The 14,331-nt window shown below is 39.3% G+C and overlaps 1 protein-coding gene across 2 annotated transcripts in view; it reads right to left on the bottom strand.

The window, feature by feature from the left end:
* Window positions 1-5,352: 5,352 nt before the first annotated feature.
* The window catches only part of Fbxo3 (F-box protein 3), a 35,020-nt gene continuing 26,041 nt past the window's right edge, over window positions 5,353-14,331 (bottom strand). The window contains exons 9-11 of one of the 2 annotated variants that reach the window (XM_052725838.1): window positions 12,701-12,816; window positions 11,148-11,338; window positions 5,353-6,468 (exon numbers count right to left, since the gene is read on the bottom strand). In XM_052725838.1, coding sequence (XP_052581798.1) covers window positions 6,271-6,468; window positions 11,148-11,338; window positions 12,701-12,816 — 505 coding nt within the window. In that variant the 3' untranslated portion in view covers window positions 5,353-6,270. Of the gene's footprint in view, window positions 6,469-8,147; window positions 10,205-11,147; window positions 11,339-12,700; window positions 12,817-14,331 lie in introns of those variants that run through there. The other variant, XM_052725839.1, reaches the window with a different exon arrangement.

Genomic DNA, 14,331 nt, shown 5'->3' with positions numbered 1-14,331 from the left:
CCCGCAGCAGCTATTCCAGGTCACAGCCTCTGCCGCCGCCGCTGAGAGCTTGGCGGCCAGGGATAGACTCTCAAAACCCAGGGAACAGAAAAGGCGTGCGTCTCCCTCTGATTCCTTACCCCAAACGGCTTCTGATCTTTCCTTTCCAAAAAAAAAAAAAAAAAAATTACTCCCTAAAATGGTTTTGTGTCCATGCTTGCTAGCGCTCTGAGCTCTCTCTTGGTCCGTCATGGGCATCTTTCCAGGCCCTTTCAGCGGTGGCTTGCTCCTGCTCTCAGGTTCGGACAACCTCCAAATATTCTTCAGACACAGCTGCCCAGTGTTTTCTTTGGAATCAAGACAAAATTCTGTCGTGCATTTGAAAACTTTTGTGGACTGGTCAGGTACCCAAACTCCAAAACTACCGCTTAGGCCTTTCACGTGAAGTTATAATATGAAGTTGCCATTTATCATTTGGGACGAGTCACATCCAGTAAAGAAGCAACAGGAACAATAATTAAAAAAAAAAAAAAAAAAAAAACATTCCAAGAGGCTGGCCTCCTAGAGGAACAGGAGGTATTGAGCATCGGTCTGGGAAGCTGTAGCATCTCAGGCCTGCTTTCTGCTGAGTTGGAAAGGGAAGCATACGTGGGATTAAATCCAAATTAGACCTTCAGTCCGAATGGGAGAAATGAAACAATGATCCAGTTAGAGAGTTTTGTTTTTTAAGGCTTTCTGTCCTCAGCAATAGGAAGCAAATTCTCATTTCTTTGTTGTTTTTTTCCCCCAGTAGTTATCTATTCCTCCAAAACATGGCCGGTTCCCCCTAGAATGTGGTAGGTCTTTCTGTACCTGCCTTATCCTAAAGAACAAAGGAGGTTGGGACATCCACTCTTCCCCTAGCCTATCAGCAATGACAGAGACTGAGCTTCAAACTCTGCTGTAGAAGAAGCATATGGACACCTTTTGACCAAAAGAAACAGGAAGAGTGGGTGAATCACCAGGTAGGACATCCCACAAACCCAATCCCTCTTAAAGCAGGTCATCTCCCCAGTTCCGGGCCCTTTCTCTACTCTGGAAATTTGAAAGGTTTACCAATAAATAAATCCTTCCAGGTTTCTAGGGTGGGGTGATCTTGAGCAACATCTATGCTCCTCCTAAAATCTCGACTACAAACCTAGGTGCAATTTCACCGAAGTTGACTCTGATGAACCTATGAGTTCATTCAGTTTTCTTACAGAGCACAGGTTTTCTACAGGAGTGTGGATGCTGCCCCCCCCCCCCTTTCACATTGGAAAGTCATTACCTAGCAGAGATGGTGTCTTTTCCTCAGACACATAGAGGGCCCCCTGCCCTGGTCTTCCCAAGCTCCAATAGTCCAGCCCCTCCCTGAAGCACGTGCTGTTAGGGAGGCATTGCCTAACAGGTGAAATGCACAGCTGGATAGTCAGGTGAGGCTCTGTGACCCTCCCCACCCCTCTACGAGGGGCTGTAAACAGTCAACAGGGGGCCAGACTGAACTACAGACAGAAGCAGTTTGACTTGGGGATAGCCCTGTACAACAAAGGGATGTGGGGAGGGGAACAAACACCTGCTGGCCAGTGTCACCAGCAGGGAGTGAAACCACAGATAGCATCCTGAGGGATAATCAGAAAGCCTTTGGCATGTGCCTTTTATCATGATCCTCTGCCGAGTTCCAAGATCGCCAGTACCCAGATCCTGGTTTTCCTCTATGCGAGTGTGACTTGAGTCAGGAGTGCTTTGATAGTTAGTGTGCCTGTGTCCAAAGCCCTTTCCTTGTCTTGTATGCATTGCCTACTATATCTCTCTATATCTCTCTATTCTCTCCTTTTAGAATTCAATGCTCCTAAATTCTGAAATCCCAAGTATTTTGCTACCAATCTCTTGACTTCAATTTTGAGATTTTTTTTGCCTACCCCCTAACAACTGAATGTTCCCTGGTGTGCTGGCTAATTTTACGTTAACTTGACACAGGCCAGAAACAAGCCAAACTAAGGACAGATATATATAATTAAGAACAAGCTCCATGTGTGATTTATTTGAGAGCTGGGTGGCAGGCTCCCCAAAATAGTAAAAGCCCACAACACAAACTAATCAGGCCTACTTACCATTTATGTATTGCAATTTCACCCAATTCATTATGCTCCTATTGCTACTGCCCTAAATTCTGGTCTGTAGCTTGCCTGGGTCATTGACTCCTCCATACCAGACCTCATTAATAATTCCTACATTCTAGACCCCTTCTCCACATCACTGTCAGAGACTCAGTTTATTTACCTCTTTAACATCTTGCCTTTTGTTTTCATCATTCTTCCTTGAATACATACGGCTGGTTGCCAATTTGCAACTATAAAATGACCTTTAAAAGTTCTAGCCAGGCATGTAGCATACAGCTGTAATCTCAGTACATGTGAGATAGAGAGAAGGTCTCAAGTTTAAGGCCAGACTGGGCTACATGAGATTTTTTTTTAAGGTCTTGTGCTAAGGATATAGAGAGAAAGCTGGAACACATCTGGATCTGGGACACTGATGACCTTGTGCCATGTCAGTCCTGAACTAGTTACCTCTGAGTTTTCTTTAAGAACCCAACTATTTAAGCTACTGTTAATTTAGGTATGTCTCATCCTGAGGTTCAGACAAATATGTCAATGTGTTCTCAAGAAGCCAGCAAGTGGACTTTGCTCCATTAGAGTTTGGTTAGGGTAACATTGATGATGCCAATGGTTAAATTCTTTTCAGTGAGAGTTTGGAAGGATGGTTAGGCAGTTAATAGCACTGACTGCTCTTCCAGAAGACCAGTTTCGATTCTCAGGACCCAGGGGACCCCCAGTGACCTCTTGTGGCCTCCATGGACACCAGGAACGCAGGTGGTGCACAGATACACACAGAAGGCAAAACATCCATACACATTAAAATTTTTTTCTAAGAATTTTTGCAATGTAGTTAACAGAGGCTTATCAACTAATCACACTTGAGTGTGAGCTGGATGTTTATTGTACAGCTAATTCCTATTCATAGAAACAGCAGGGAGGCTCATGAAACACATTGCCTTCAATGAAGCAGATGCTCCAATGGCCTGTCACATTTGTTCTTGTTCTTTGTGGAGCTATGGTGGAATGGCCGACTTCATAAGTAATAGCCCATCAGTGACTTTTCTCCCCCTTCAGTCCTTGATCACTTTTCATTTCGTTTCTGGGTCAGTCACTTGATGACAACTTATTGTTAAATAACATCTTGTTCCATGAGGAGGTAGACGACTCGGAAATTTATGACCGAAGACCCCTTCCAGGGGTACATAAACAGTACACACTTGCTAGAAGAAACTCTTCAAACATGCAGAGGTGCTTTCGTGAGTCCTCACCTAGGCTGTTGTTCCTCAACTGTAGCTGACAGTCATCCCTGCTCCTGTTAGCAATCCTGATAAACTTATGGGCCCATCAAGCTGGGCTTCAATGGAATCTTTGGTCTACTATTGTCCTGTCTCCAAGAAAAATAATGCAACAAAGTCTGTGTAATATACCAAGGCAGCAAATTCTGAAGGGTGGCTAAGCAATCTTGAGGCACTGTGACACACAAGCATTAGATAGGGTTCAAGGCAATGGGGGCATCATCAGCACGCTAGGGGAAAAGGGGATACGAAAAATGGCAAGGGAGTATCGGGCCAGCTCTGACATTACTGCTTTATTGGGAACGTCCTTTTAAAGTGGGTTGATGCTGGGGTCTGAATGTTCATGTCTATGTCCCCTCCTGGTGCATTATGTTGAAACTATCCACAAAGCAGCTTTATGAAGATGTGAGATGTTAGGTTGATTCAGTTATGATTATCTTCATGAATGAGACTAGTGCCCTTAAAAGGACTTAAAGACTTCTCAGCTTACAGAGCTAGATTTTTTTTCTTTTTTTAAAAGAGAGTTTTACTCTATAGCCCAGGCTGATCTCAAACTCACTATGATCCTCCTGCTTCAATCAGCCTTTCAAATTGGAGTTACAGGTATGAGTCATCATTGCCTGCTACTTTTTCTATTGTAAATTACAATCAAAGGTATTTTGTTGCACATGCCCTTAACCCCAACATTGGGGAGGCAGAAGTAGGTGGATCTCTATGAGTTCAAGGCCAGTCAGGTCTACAGAGTGAGTCCCAGGACAGCTAGGGCTACACAGAGAAACCTTGTCTTGGAAAACAAAACAAGCAAATAAGGTATTTTGTTATCAATGCCTAAATGAAAACAACTGTCCATTTTTAAAAAGGGGCAGCCTGAACAGTATTTGGCAGTCTGATAATAGTTATACTATCACTTAACTGGGATATAGTCCAAGAAATGAGTCATCAGGTGACCGTACTGCCAGGTGACTTACATTCTCTGATATTTGCACAGTGATGATTTTCTACAAACCTAGATGGAAGAAGAGGGTTTGCTCTGGCAGTAACTGCCCTCCACAATCAGCTTTTCCAGCTTTTAAAACGTAGTCAGCTACTTCACACTCGAGTTTGCAGGTTCTTCACTCACTTTTGCATTTGCTAACAATTACTGAGTCATTTTAGACCACCCAGAGCTCTCAGTAACTTCGATACCCTGGTCAGGTCCAGTCTTCTCTTTCAATGTTGCAGACAAATCCTGCTTTGGCAGTGGTCATTCTGGTGTTGAGGACACATTTGTGTCGAATCAGGTCATAACAAGGTTCTCCAGATCTGATGCTGACCTTTCTTAGTCTAACCTACTGCCTTGAGTGAAGCAGATGCTCCAACAACTTAGGTCACATTCGTTCTTGTTCTTTGAGGGTGGAGCTAGGCTGGAATGGCCGACTTCATAAGCAATAGCCATTAGTGACTCCACCCCTACTTCACTGTCCTTGATCACTTTTAATTTCATTTCTGGATCAGTCACCAGATGACAACTTACTGTCAACATCTTGTATGTTTTGGGGCCACAATAAAACCTGAGATTTAACCAAGTACAAGAGAAAATGACACATTCAACAGATGTGGTGTACACAAAATGAGACTATGCTGGCTCCTGTTGTTGAAACACCATGTGACTGTACTGTTTTATGAAAAATAAGTAGGAAAAGGACTCAATATTCTGATCTGTCATCATAAAATGGCAAGTTTGCTCATTGTCCCTGAGAGTAGACACTTAGCCTTGAATAGGGCTCTCCCTTCCTGAATGTTCTCCATGAGAGAACTGTTTTAGAGGAAATTTGATGAGAACAAGAGAGCATAATCAAAGCCAGCAGACAACTCACAATGGACCTACCACACCCTGGCTGCCAGCCATCGAGTAGCAATGCCATCTTCTATCGTAAGGACAAAGGCTTAATACTCGTTTTTGGGAAATAGGCACTTACACAAAATCGTTTTTAAAATATGAGTTTTTGACACTTGAAGGATTTCATTCCAAACTCTCAATTATATAATTACAAAAAAAAAATGTTTCAGGAAAATATCCTGAACCCTAACATAAAATTCAGATCACTTACCACAAAGTTAGACAAATGTATATAAAGAAACAAAACAGAAAGCGTATTTACAAATTTAGACTCAATGAAACGTTGTGAAGAATCTTTAACAACACTACATACTTTTACAAACAAACTACATTTAAAATGATGAATCTGTAAATAATGTGAGAAAGGTCATAGCGTGAGAACTTTAACTTTTAAAGTCCAAAGTTATCATGTTGAAGACAAAAAGTTAAGGATGAAAATTTGCAACTCAAGCTTTGTGTGACAAAGACTAAATTCAAGGGCAGATTGTCTAAGAGAGGGCCAACTATTCCCATTCAAGTTAGTCAATTAGTTTCCTGTGAGTATAAAATGTTAACAACCATGAAGTGGATTAAGCTAATTACAAATTTTCTTCGTTTCTAAACAACTAAAAAGGGTTTTTTTTCAGTCAGTCACAGTTTCCTTCTACCCTTGTCTGTGTGTTTCTGCTACATGTAAAATCCCCAGCCAAAACAATTCTTCTTTCACTTGTGTGTCTTGTTTTGTTTTTAAAGTAGAAAATATTTTAAACACAGAAACATCTGTTCTGCACCTACAGAACTGCTCTTATACTGACTTCTGGGAGAGAAAATAAGATTCCCATTTCTTCCTCTACCTACAACCACAGAACAAACCAAAGCAATCCAACTCCTAATGTAGCGTCATGGAGAACCTAGGTCTGGAACAATAGTCATGCTAATTCTGCTATATGCTGAGCACAATTATTTACATTATTGACAGATCTATTTAACAGAAGAGCCATTCCAGAGTTTCCTGCAGCAGCAGCTAAAAGAGACGCGAGCAGCGGCGTCTGCGAATGGGCACATCAAAGACCCTCCTCCGTCTCTCCTCCCCTTGACCCTCATCTGATTCATTCTCATCCTCATCTGATTCTTCTGATTCGTCCATGTCTGCTGAGTCATTTTCTTCTTCCTCCTCCTCAGCTTCCTCTTCCATCTCTTCATATTCATCAGGACCCATTTCCTTAAAAGAGAAAAATCTTTTGATGAGAAGAATGTCTATCATTTCTTACAATAATTCTATAGCCTAGAATACACATAACTAGACATGCTAGGCGCAAGTTTTCACAAACCTGAAAAGGACAATCTCCTAACGCAGGATTCTAGACTGTACACTGCACCACATGTGAAATATGCTCAATATGCTTTGAATGGTAAACACATTTCACAAAGACAGTACTCGTTCTTCACAGAGTAGTTGGTAATTCATACATGGAGGTAGGTATGCGATTCCTAATAACCCACAATAAAGTTTTAATGAACTTATAGTGTTTATTAATTCTTTAAAAATTTGCTTACAGAAAAAAGATGTGAAAATATTAACCAGATATGACCTTTACTGCTAATTTTTATGCACTGTTCTTAAAATATTTTTTATTGAGTTCCAAAACCCATCATCTTAAAGATCAGTAGCCTCTACTTTTGAAAAAGAAACCTTTTTATTGTTTCAGTTGCTTATAACAAGTCATTCATTATCTCCTAGTTCCCGTGGTTGGGTATGTGGGAAGCACTCAATGGAATACTTCTGCCTTCAAGTCTCTATGATGCTACAGTTGAATGGTGACTAGAATCAAGCTTCACCTCAAGGACTTCTTCACTCACATGTCTGGTACCTGGACTGGGATGATCCAAGTATCTGGAGCCTGAAGTGGGTACCTCCTTCCACCTTGAAGTTGGATCTCTACATGTGGTCTCCAGCATGGCTGCTTCTTAGGAACCGGACTTCTCACACTAGGTCTCATGACACCAAAGGGACGTACATGTTCCGGGGGAGAGAGAGACTAAGCTAAAGGCGTTGCCTTTTTCTAACTCAGCCTCAGCCAGTGTCACTTTGCTGATCCCCTAGAGAGGTGCAGTCCTAAGATCAGTCAACACTGTAGGAAAAGGGGGACTTGGAGGCTCTGGGACAGCAGTGATGATGAAATGCAGTGTCAGAACGTCTCGGGGAAGGCCATTTTGATTAAGCAGGCATCCCTAATCAAGCTGTGGCTTTAACCTAGCTGTCAATTTTCTCTTACACACATCTGAAGACTCAATTGTTGTTATATTGGCCAGAATTTGAACAGCCAGGGCTCAGCTGGTAATCTGAGTACTGAGAAACTTAGCACAAGATGTCAGCAAAAATCCTTCCACCCTGACTTTTATGGCATTAATATCTTTAGCATTGTTCTGGCCCCTCTTTTTATTTATTTATTTTTTTTAGACAAGCTCTCATGTAGCCTAAACTAGCTACTCTGATCTTGTCTCTAATTGCTATCTGCCCTGTTCTCTGCACTCAAGCCTCCTTGGGTCAAACCGGTAAGCCCACAGTTGCCTAAGAACCCTCACACTGAGTACTCTTGGCTGAGTATTCTTCCACAGTCACTTGGTCCCCTTCACTCCTTTTCTATCTATGTATCTATATATCTTTTATACCTCCACTTACATGTCCCCACAGCCTTTCCTGACACATCTGTATACTAGAACCCAACCAGGTACTCCTTTTATCCCTTGATTTTTCTCCACCACACTTGTTACTTGACACAAGAGCACATGTTAGTTTCTTCCAATTAGAATATAAAATCCAAGGCAGGGGTTTAGATTATATTGTTTACTACAGTATTCAGACACATGAACAAGCAAATGAAAATGTAGGAGAGAGAATTGTGCCATTCAGGATTTATTATAACACAACAGTAACAATCAGAAAATATACACAAATGTGACTTCAATGGTATTGCACTATTTTTTAGTTTATTTTTTAAATCTAAGGAATGAAGACTTCAAAATTCAATAGGAGGTACAAAAGGAGGGATGCGGAAGGCTTTGGAAACTCTAAAACATGATCATCAGGTAGTATAATTATTCTATTAACCAAGAAAACAAGAACTGCTATAGGAATTAAATGTGGTTAGAGAAATACTCAAATGAAAGTGTACTATACAAACAGCACGTAAGAGAGGAACAGAGGAGAATGGACATAAGAAAGCCATCAGTGTATTTACAGTGGCAAATATAAAGGAAAAATTCTGAAGCCTAGTAATTAATCAGACTGGTGGAGGACAAAAAAAGCAAAACACAGGTCAACTTCCATATCAAGGAAGATAACAGAAATAAGGTCAAATAATACAACCCCACTATCTTTTAATGTTGATTAAAATAAGTCACAATTCTCATTTTTTTCTATTGACTCTCCACCTTTGAGAAAACATTTTCCATAAAGCAGGTTGATTACTTTTTCTTGAAGTTAAGCAGAAACTAAAACTCTAAATAAATACAGTTGAGAGGATTGAACACGTAAAGGGTTTATTTATTATAATTTTGAAAGACTGATACTATTATAAATGTTCTGTTTTAATTTCTAATATGGTAAATACTGACACAACCATGTAAACAAGTTCTTAGGAGTCAATGATTTTTACACATCTAAGGAGGTGATGAGGCCCAAAGGCTTGAGAACCACTGTCCTTAAGTAAAACTCATACTTTACATTCACTGAAACAAATATTAAAAACAAGCAACAGAAGAATCAAGCTGACTCAACTTAACTGCCTGTCCAAACATACCTCAATGCTCTTTAGGACAGGAAGTTACCGGAGCTGATAATCAAAGAACCACTTCCATAAACAGACAACAATCCTAAGCACTGGCACACAATTACATAACTTCAAAAGGCAGGAGCGAATCTGATAAGAATGAAGCAATGGACAAAGCCATAACATGAACTGAGTATTTCAACAATCTCTTCAATGGCTGAAGCAACAAATAGGAAAAAGAGCAAGAAATATACAGATGACTGCCAACACTGTCAATCAACCAAGCAGTTTGGCCTGTCATTTATAGAGTAAATTCTCTTTACATGGCACAATATACATTCTTTTCAAATGACATACACAAGGTCATTTACCAAGATAAAGAAATTCTTCACATAATTTTGGGCCATAAAACATTAAAAAACATTAGCAATACACAGTAAGTTCTCTAACCACAGTAATAGTAGAAATCAATAAGCAATAAGACAAATGAAAGTTTTCCAAATACTTGAAAATTAACATATGTCTATGCAGTCATAAGTCAGTTACAAGGGAAATCTGAGAATATTTTGAACTAAATAGTAACCAAAATATAACATCAAAATTTGTGCAATACAACTAAAACAGTGCTTAGAAACAGGAAAGGTCTACAATCAATTATCTAAACTTCTACCTTTAAAAGCTGCAATAAAAGTGAATTAAACCCAACGAAAGTAGGAGAGAAATAAAGACAACTGCACCAATCACTGAGATAGAAAAAAAGCAAACAGTACAGAAAACCCATCAAAACTAAATGTTGTTCCATTTTGAATAATCAATATAAATCACTGATATTAATAATAAAAGAGGGTATTTGACTACAGCTCTTGTAGCCATTAAAAGGATATCAAGGTAATATTGTTAATAACCTTATACCAATAAATTCAACATTTAGATGAAATGAACAAATTCTTTGAAAGGCACAAATTACCAAAACTGAAAGAAGAAATAGAAAATATACATATTAAAGAAATTAAGTCCATGTTTTAAAATTCCCCACAGAGCAAATTCCAGTCCCAGACAGCTTCACTGATGAATATCAACCATTTAAGGATAAGATGGTACCAAGCTCATAAAGATTCTGGGCTAACCAAAAATGGAAGTCTGGTCTGGTGTAGGCATGGTGGCACACATCTAGCACTTGGGAGGCTGAGGCAAGAAAACAGTGAGTTTGAGGCCAGTCTGGGATACATAATGATACCCTATCTCAAGCCCTCCTTCTCATCCCCTTCCCCAAGAAAAATGGAAGTCTGTTACAGGGAGAAGCAAATTCTCCATACTGGGAACACAGTTTCTAGCATTCTCCCATTGGGAAGAAAGCTAAAACTTTACTTATAAATCTGGATTATAGGTCCTTTACATTGAAAGAGAATGGATCCTCTTTCAGTAAGGTTAGTGGCTAGTTCACTTTTCTAGAATTATCTCAAACCCACCGACATTCCAGGAGCTAGGAGGGCTCTTTCTAAGCACCTGACGTCTACAACTCAGGTGTATTCTGAATATACTATTCCCAATATGTAACACAGGATTTCACACACTTTGCTTAATCATTTTACAGTCCATAAATTAGGGTTACTGTTGTACCTATCACAAAGTAACCTTAAGAATGAGATTTGTAAACTATGCCTGGTTGACTTGAAAAACAATCACAGAAGACTGTTACAAGTATATTTCTACCCAATAAATCCTCTGCAAAGATCTCTATAGGATACTAGTTTATTTTATTAAATTGGGAATCTTAGCAAAAATACTGTAGGCAATTGTTCCCCAATTCTTAATGACAAGAGTCAATTTTAATTGGTCTCTTTTGGTCCTTTCACATCTTCTAATACACGCAGGCCACACAGCTAGTGTTGGGGGCAGTGGAAAAGTTAATCTGAGAAACAAGTAATAGTTTCTCTGGCTGAAAAGTGGGAGGAGCTAAAATAAACTTACTGTTCATCTCCCTTTACATATTATTACAACCCTAAGATACTTCCTCAAAATGTCCACTTTTTTTGGAACATCATTTATACCACTCATCTACCTAAACAAAGATGGTCCTTAGAATACAAAGTCATGTAATCCAGCACTAGAAAAAAATTTAACTTACCAATCGGGCTATAGACACCCTGAATGTTGGACATGCCATGTGGAATCGGGGGATGGCAACATTAAAGACCTTGTCCTTAAAGTACAGAAAATGGAAGGTATAATACCCTTCCATATAGCCTGATGTTGTAGAAAATGTGGTACAGCTTGTGTATTCATATATCCGACCTGGGCTAATAATTGGAAATTCACCTGCAGAGAAAACAGTAACAATAAACCAAAGTATAAAACTCACTTCTTCCTTAAAGTAAATATGTTCTCAAGATGCTATGTAAGTGGTTCGAAAGTAAACTGCACAATTAGGAAAAAACAAAACTCTAAAAGGATATACAACAAAGTATTGGCAGTGATGAGATCATGAGGGTTTAATTCCCCTTGATATTTACATTTTAATCAGATTTGGGGGGCTGAGGACTTTTTGCATGTGGGGTAGAGGACAATTTGTGGGAACTGTTTCCCTTCCATCATGTGGGTCCCAGGAATAGAACTCAGGTCTCAGGTTTGGTGGAACTCGCCTTTGTCTGCAGAGTCACGTCACCAGCCCTTAACATTTTCTTATTCCCCAAATTCTGAACAAGGTAACAGTGGGGAATAGCTAGTAAAACAAAACTTAAAAGGCAAACTTTTTTTTCCAAGGTTGACGTAATCTTTAAAACACAAATAACAGAAAAGTGTCCCAGTAGCTCAAACAAACATAAAGGTAATCTAATTCCTATAGCAGCAAGAGACCAACACCTAAGGCTCATGGTGCACCCTAATGTTCAGTCTGGACAAACGTCAGTTACTGAGGAGGGTCTTCACACCAACAAATGGCAAAAAGAATCACAGCTGTAATGCAATTCCTTAGCACTAGACTCTCTAAGATCTATTTTATACTTCAGCCAGATTGGGTGACATACACCTTTAATCCCAGCATTCAGGAGGCAGATGCAGGTGAATCTCTCTGAGTCCAAGTCCAGCCTGGTCTTGGAGTTCCAGACCAGAAAGAGCTACAGTAAAATGCTGTCTCCAAAACAAACACATAAATAAAAATAATAAAACTGTGTATTTTAATTATGTATTTATGTATATGTGTGTACATGAGTGTAAGTGCTCACAAAGACCAGAAGGTATTGGACCCCAGAGCTGGAATTACAGGTGATTGTGAACCACCTAATGTGGGTGCTGGGGACTGAATGTGGGTGTTCTGGAAGAGCAGCATCAATAATAACAAAGGAAAATTAAATCTTTGCTATTAATTTCAACATTTACCTCCAAATTTTATAAAGATCACCAATATGAAATTTATTCTTACTGTCCTGTGCCACCTAACTCACAGAATATAATAATAATTTTTTTTTTAAATAAAGAACACAAGACTAACAATCAAGGAATCCTAGGTGATCCACAGAAAGGGAATCAATCCCCGTATAGTTAAAATTGCTACAGTTTTAGAAAAGCTGACATTTCAGGACTAAAATGATGGGTTAATGACCTCCACAAATGCCATTTCTGGGTACACAGTCTAAACTTTCTTTGAAGCAGCTAACAGAACTGTCAATCTCGGTGACATACCAACTACTCCAGGTCCTTGAACTTCTTCCACATCCCCTTTAGCGTTTGTTATCCTCCAGTAGCGACTGTCCAGCTGACAGGCCTTCTCCGGAAGTGCTTCCCTTGACATTTCAATCCTGGAGAAAAGAGCAGGTGTAGATGCACTTGTTTACTTTTTTTTTTTTTTTTTTTTTTTTAAGTACTACAGCATTTGAGTTAACACTATGAAATACTTCCAAGGGAAATTAATAAATCTAACCCAAAGTCCATGTTAGCCATCAGTTCTCAAAGACATTGCTTTAACTAGGCTAATTCTCCCCATGGAAATGGCTTTCACTCAATTTATTCATCTATTATTCAGTAAGAACCAACGAGAAGAGGCTACAAAAATACATGCAAACACTCTGGTAGCAACCATCTTTGGCTGCTCAAATAAATACCCATTTAGCCGACACTTTCTAGATAAAGTGCCATGAAAAACTTCTGAAGAATTCAGACATTCACTCATGCAAACCTTTGCAACACAATTCTTTTTTCCATTAGCTTCTAAAAAGCTCAAAGTACAATATCTCCAGTTACTGGGCTTATAATCCAACTCTGTTTCATTTCCTCTTTCTCTAGGAATCTGTACCTCTAATCTTCACGTTGAGTACCCTGTAAGTGCAGGAGGTGTTTCTATTTTAAACAAGTCTTAATATTAAGCAGGATCTAAATAAAAACAAACATCTAAACTATACTTGAAGCAACAGGTTATCTTTCTGCCTAAGTACAGAATAGTCTAAGTACAGGGAATTTAAAGCATTTGTTTTTATATTTAATCAAAACAAACAATACTATGTATGACACACATGAAGTACGCCATAAATATTTATTGCATTTTAAAATTGAATACAGACAGGACACATGAAATTTTAAATGAATGGTTTCCTGTTTGGCAATGTGATAGCTTCTAGATTACATTATAAATCTAAAATAGAGCTTTGACAATTACAACTTAGTGATCCAGTTCCTGCAGTATCTGAAACAATGATTTATACGCAGGACAAAAAAAAAAAAAAAAACCACACAACTTGTCAAACTTCTTTGTGAACTTTTATTGTTGAAATTTACTAACTTTTCTGCAAACTTCAGCAAGAAATTATTTTTCAAAATATGCCTTAGCAAGAAGGCAAGATGGCTCAGTGGATAAGGGCATTTCCTGTCAAGTCTAACAACCTGAATAGCATCCTCAGGATCACAGGATAGCAAAGAACCAACTCCCACAAGCTGACCTCTGGAGACTACCCACACATGCATACACAACAAATTAAAAGTGGAATTTTAAAAAATGAAGTTTCTTTCGAGCTAGGGAGATGGCTCAGTGGGCACAGACATAAGGACTGGTGTTTGGATCCCAGAACTGACGTAAACACTGGGTGGGTGTGGCTGCCTGACCGCAATCCCAATGCACAGGAGGCAGAGACAGGCTCCTCAAAACATGACAGACAGCTAGTCTAGTTATATGGTCGAGCTCTAGGTTAACTGCAAGCGCTGCTTCAAAAACTAAGGGGGGTGGCGATAGAGGACTCCTGATGTCAACCGTAGGCTTCTCCATACACATGAACCCACACAATGCAAACACACACACAGGTACTGAAAAACAAATACAATTT

Source organism: Peromyscus californicus, unplaced genomic scaffold (assembly GCF_007827085.1).
Source record: "Peromyscus californicus insignis strain IS unplaced genomic scaffold, ASM782708v3 Scaffold_7__1_contigs__length_154581171, whole genome shotgun sequence".
NCBI lineage: Eukaryota > Metazoa > Chordata > Mammalia > Rodentia > Cricetidae > Peromyscus > Peromyscus californicus.
The sequence above is the reverse complement of the archived record's forward strand: the minus strand, read 5'-3'. Positions and strand labels throughout refer to the sequence as shown.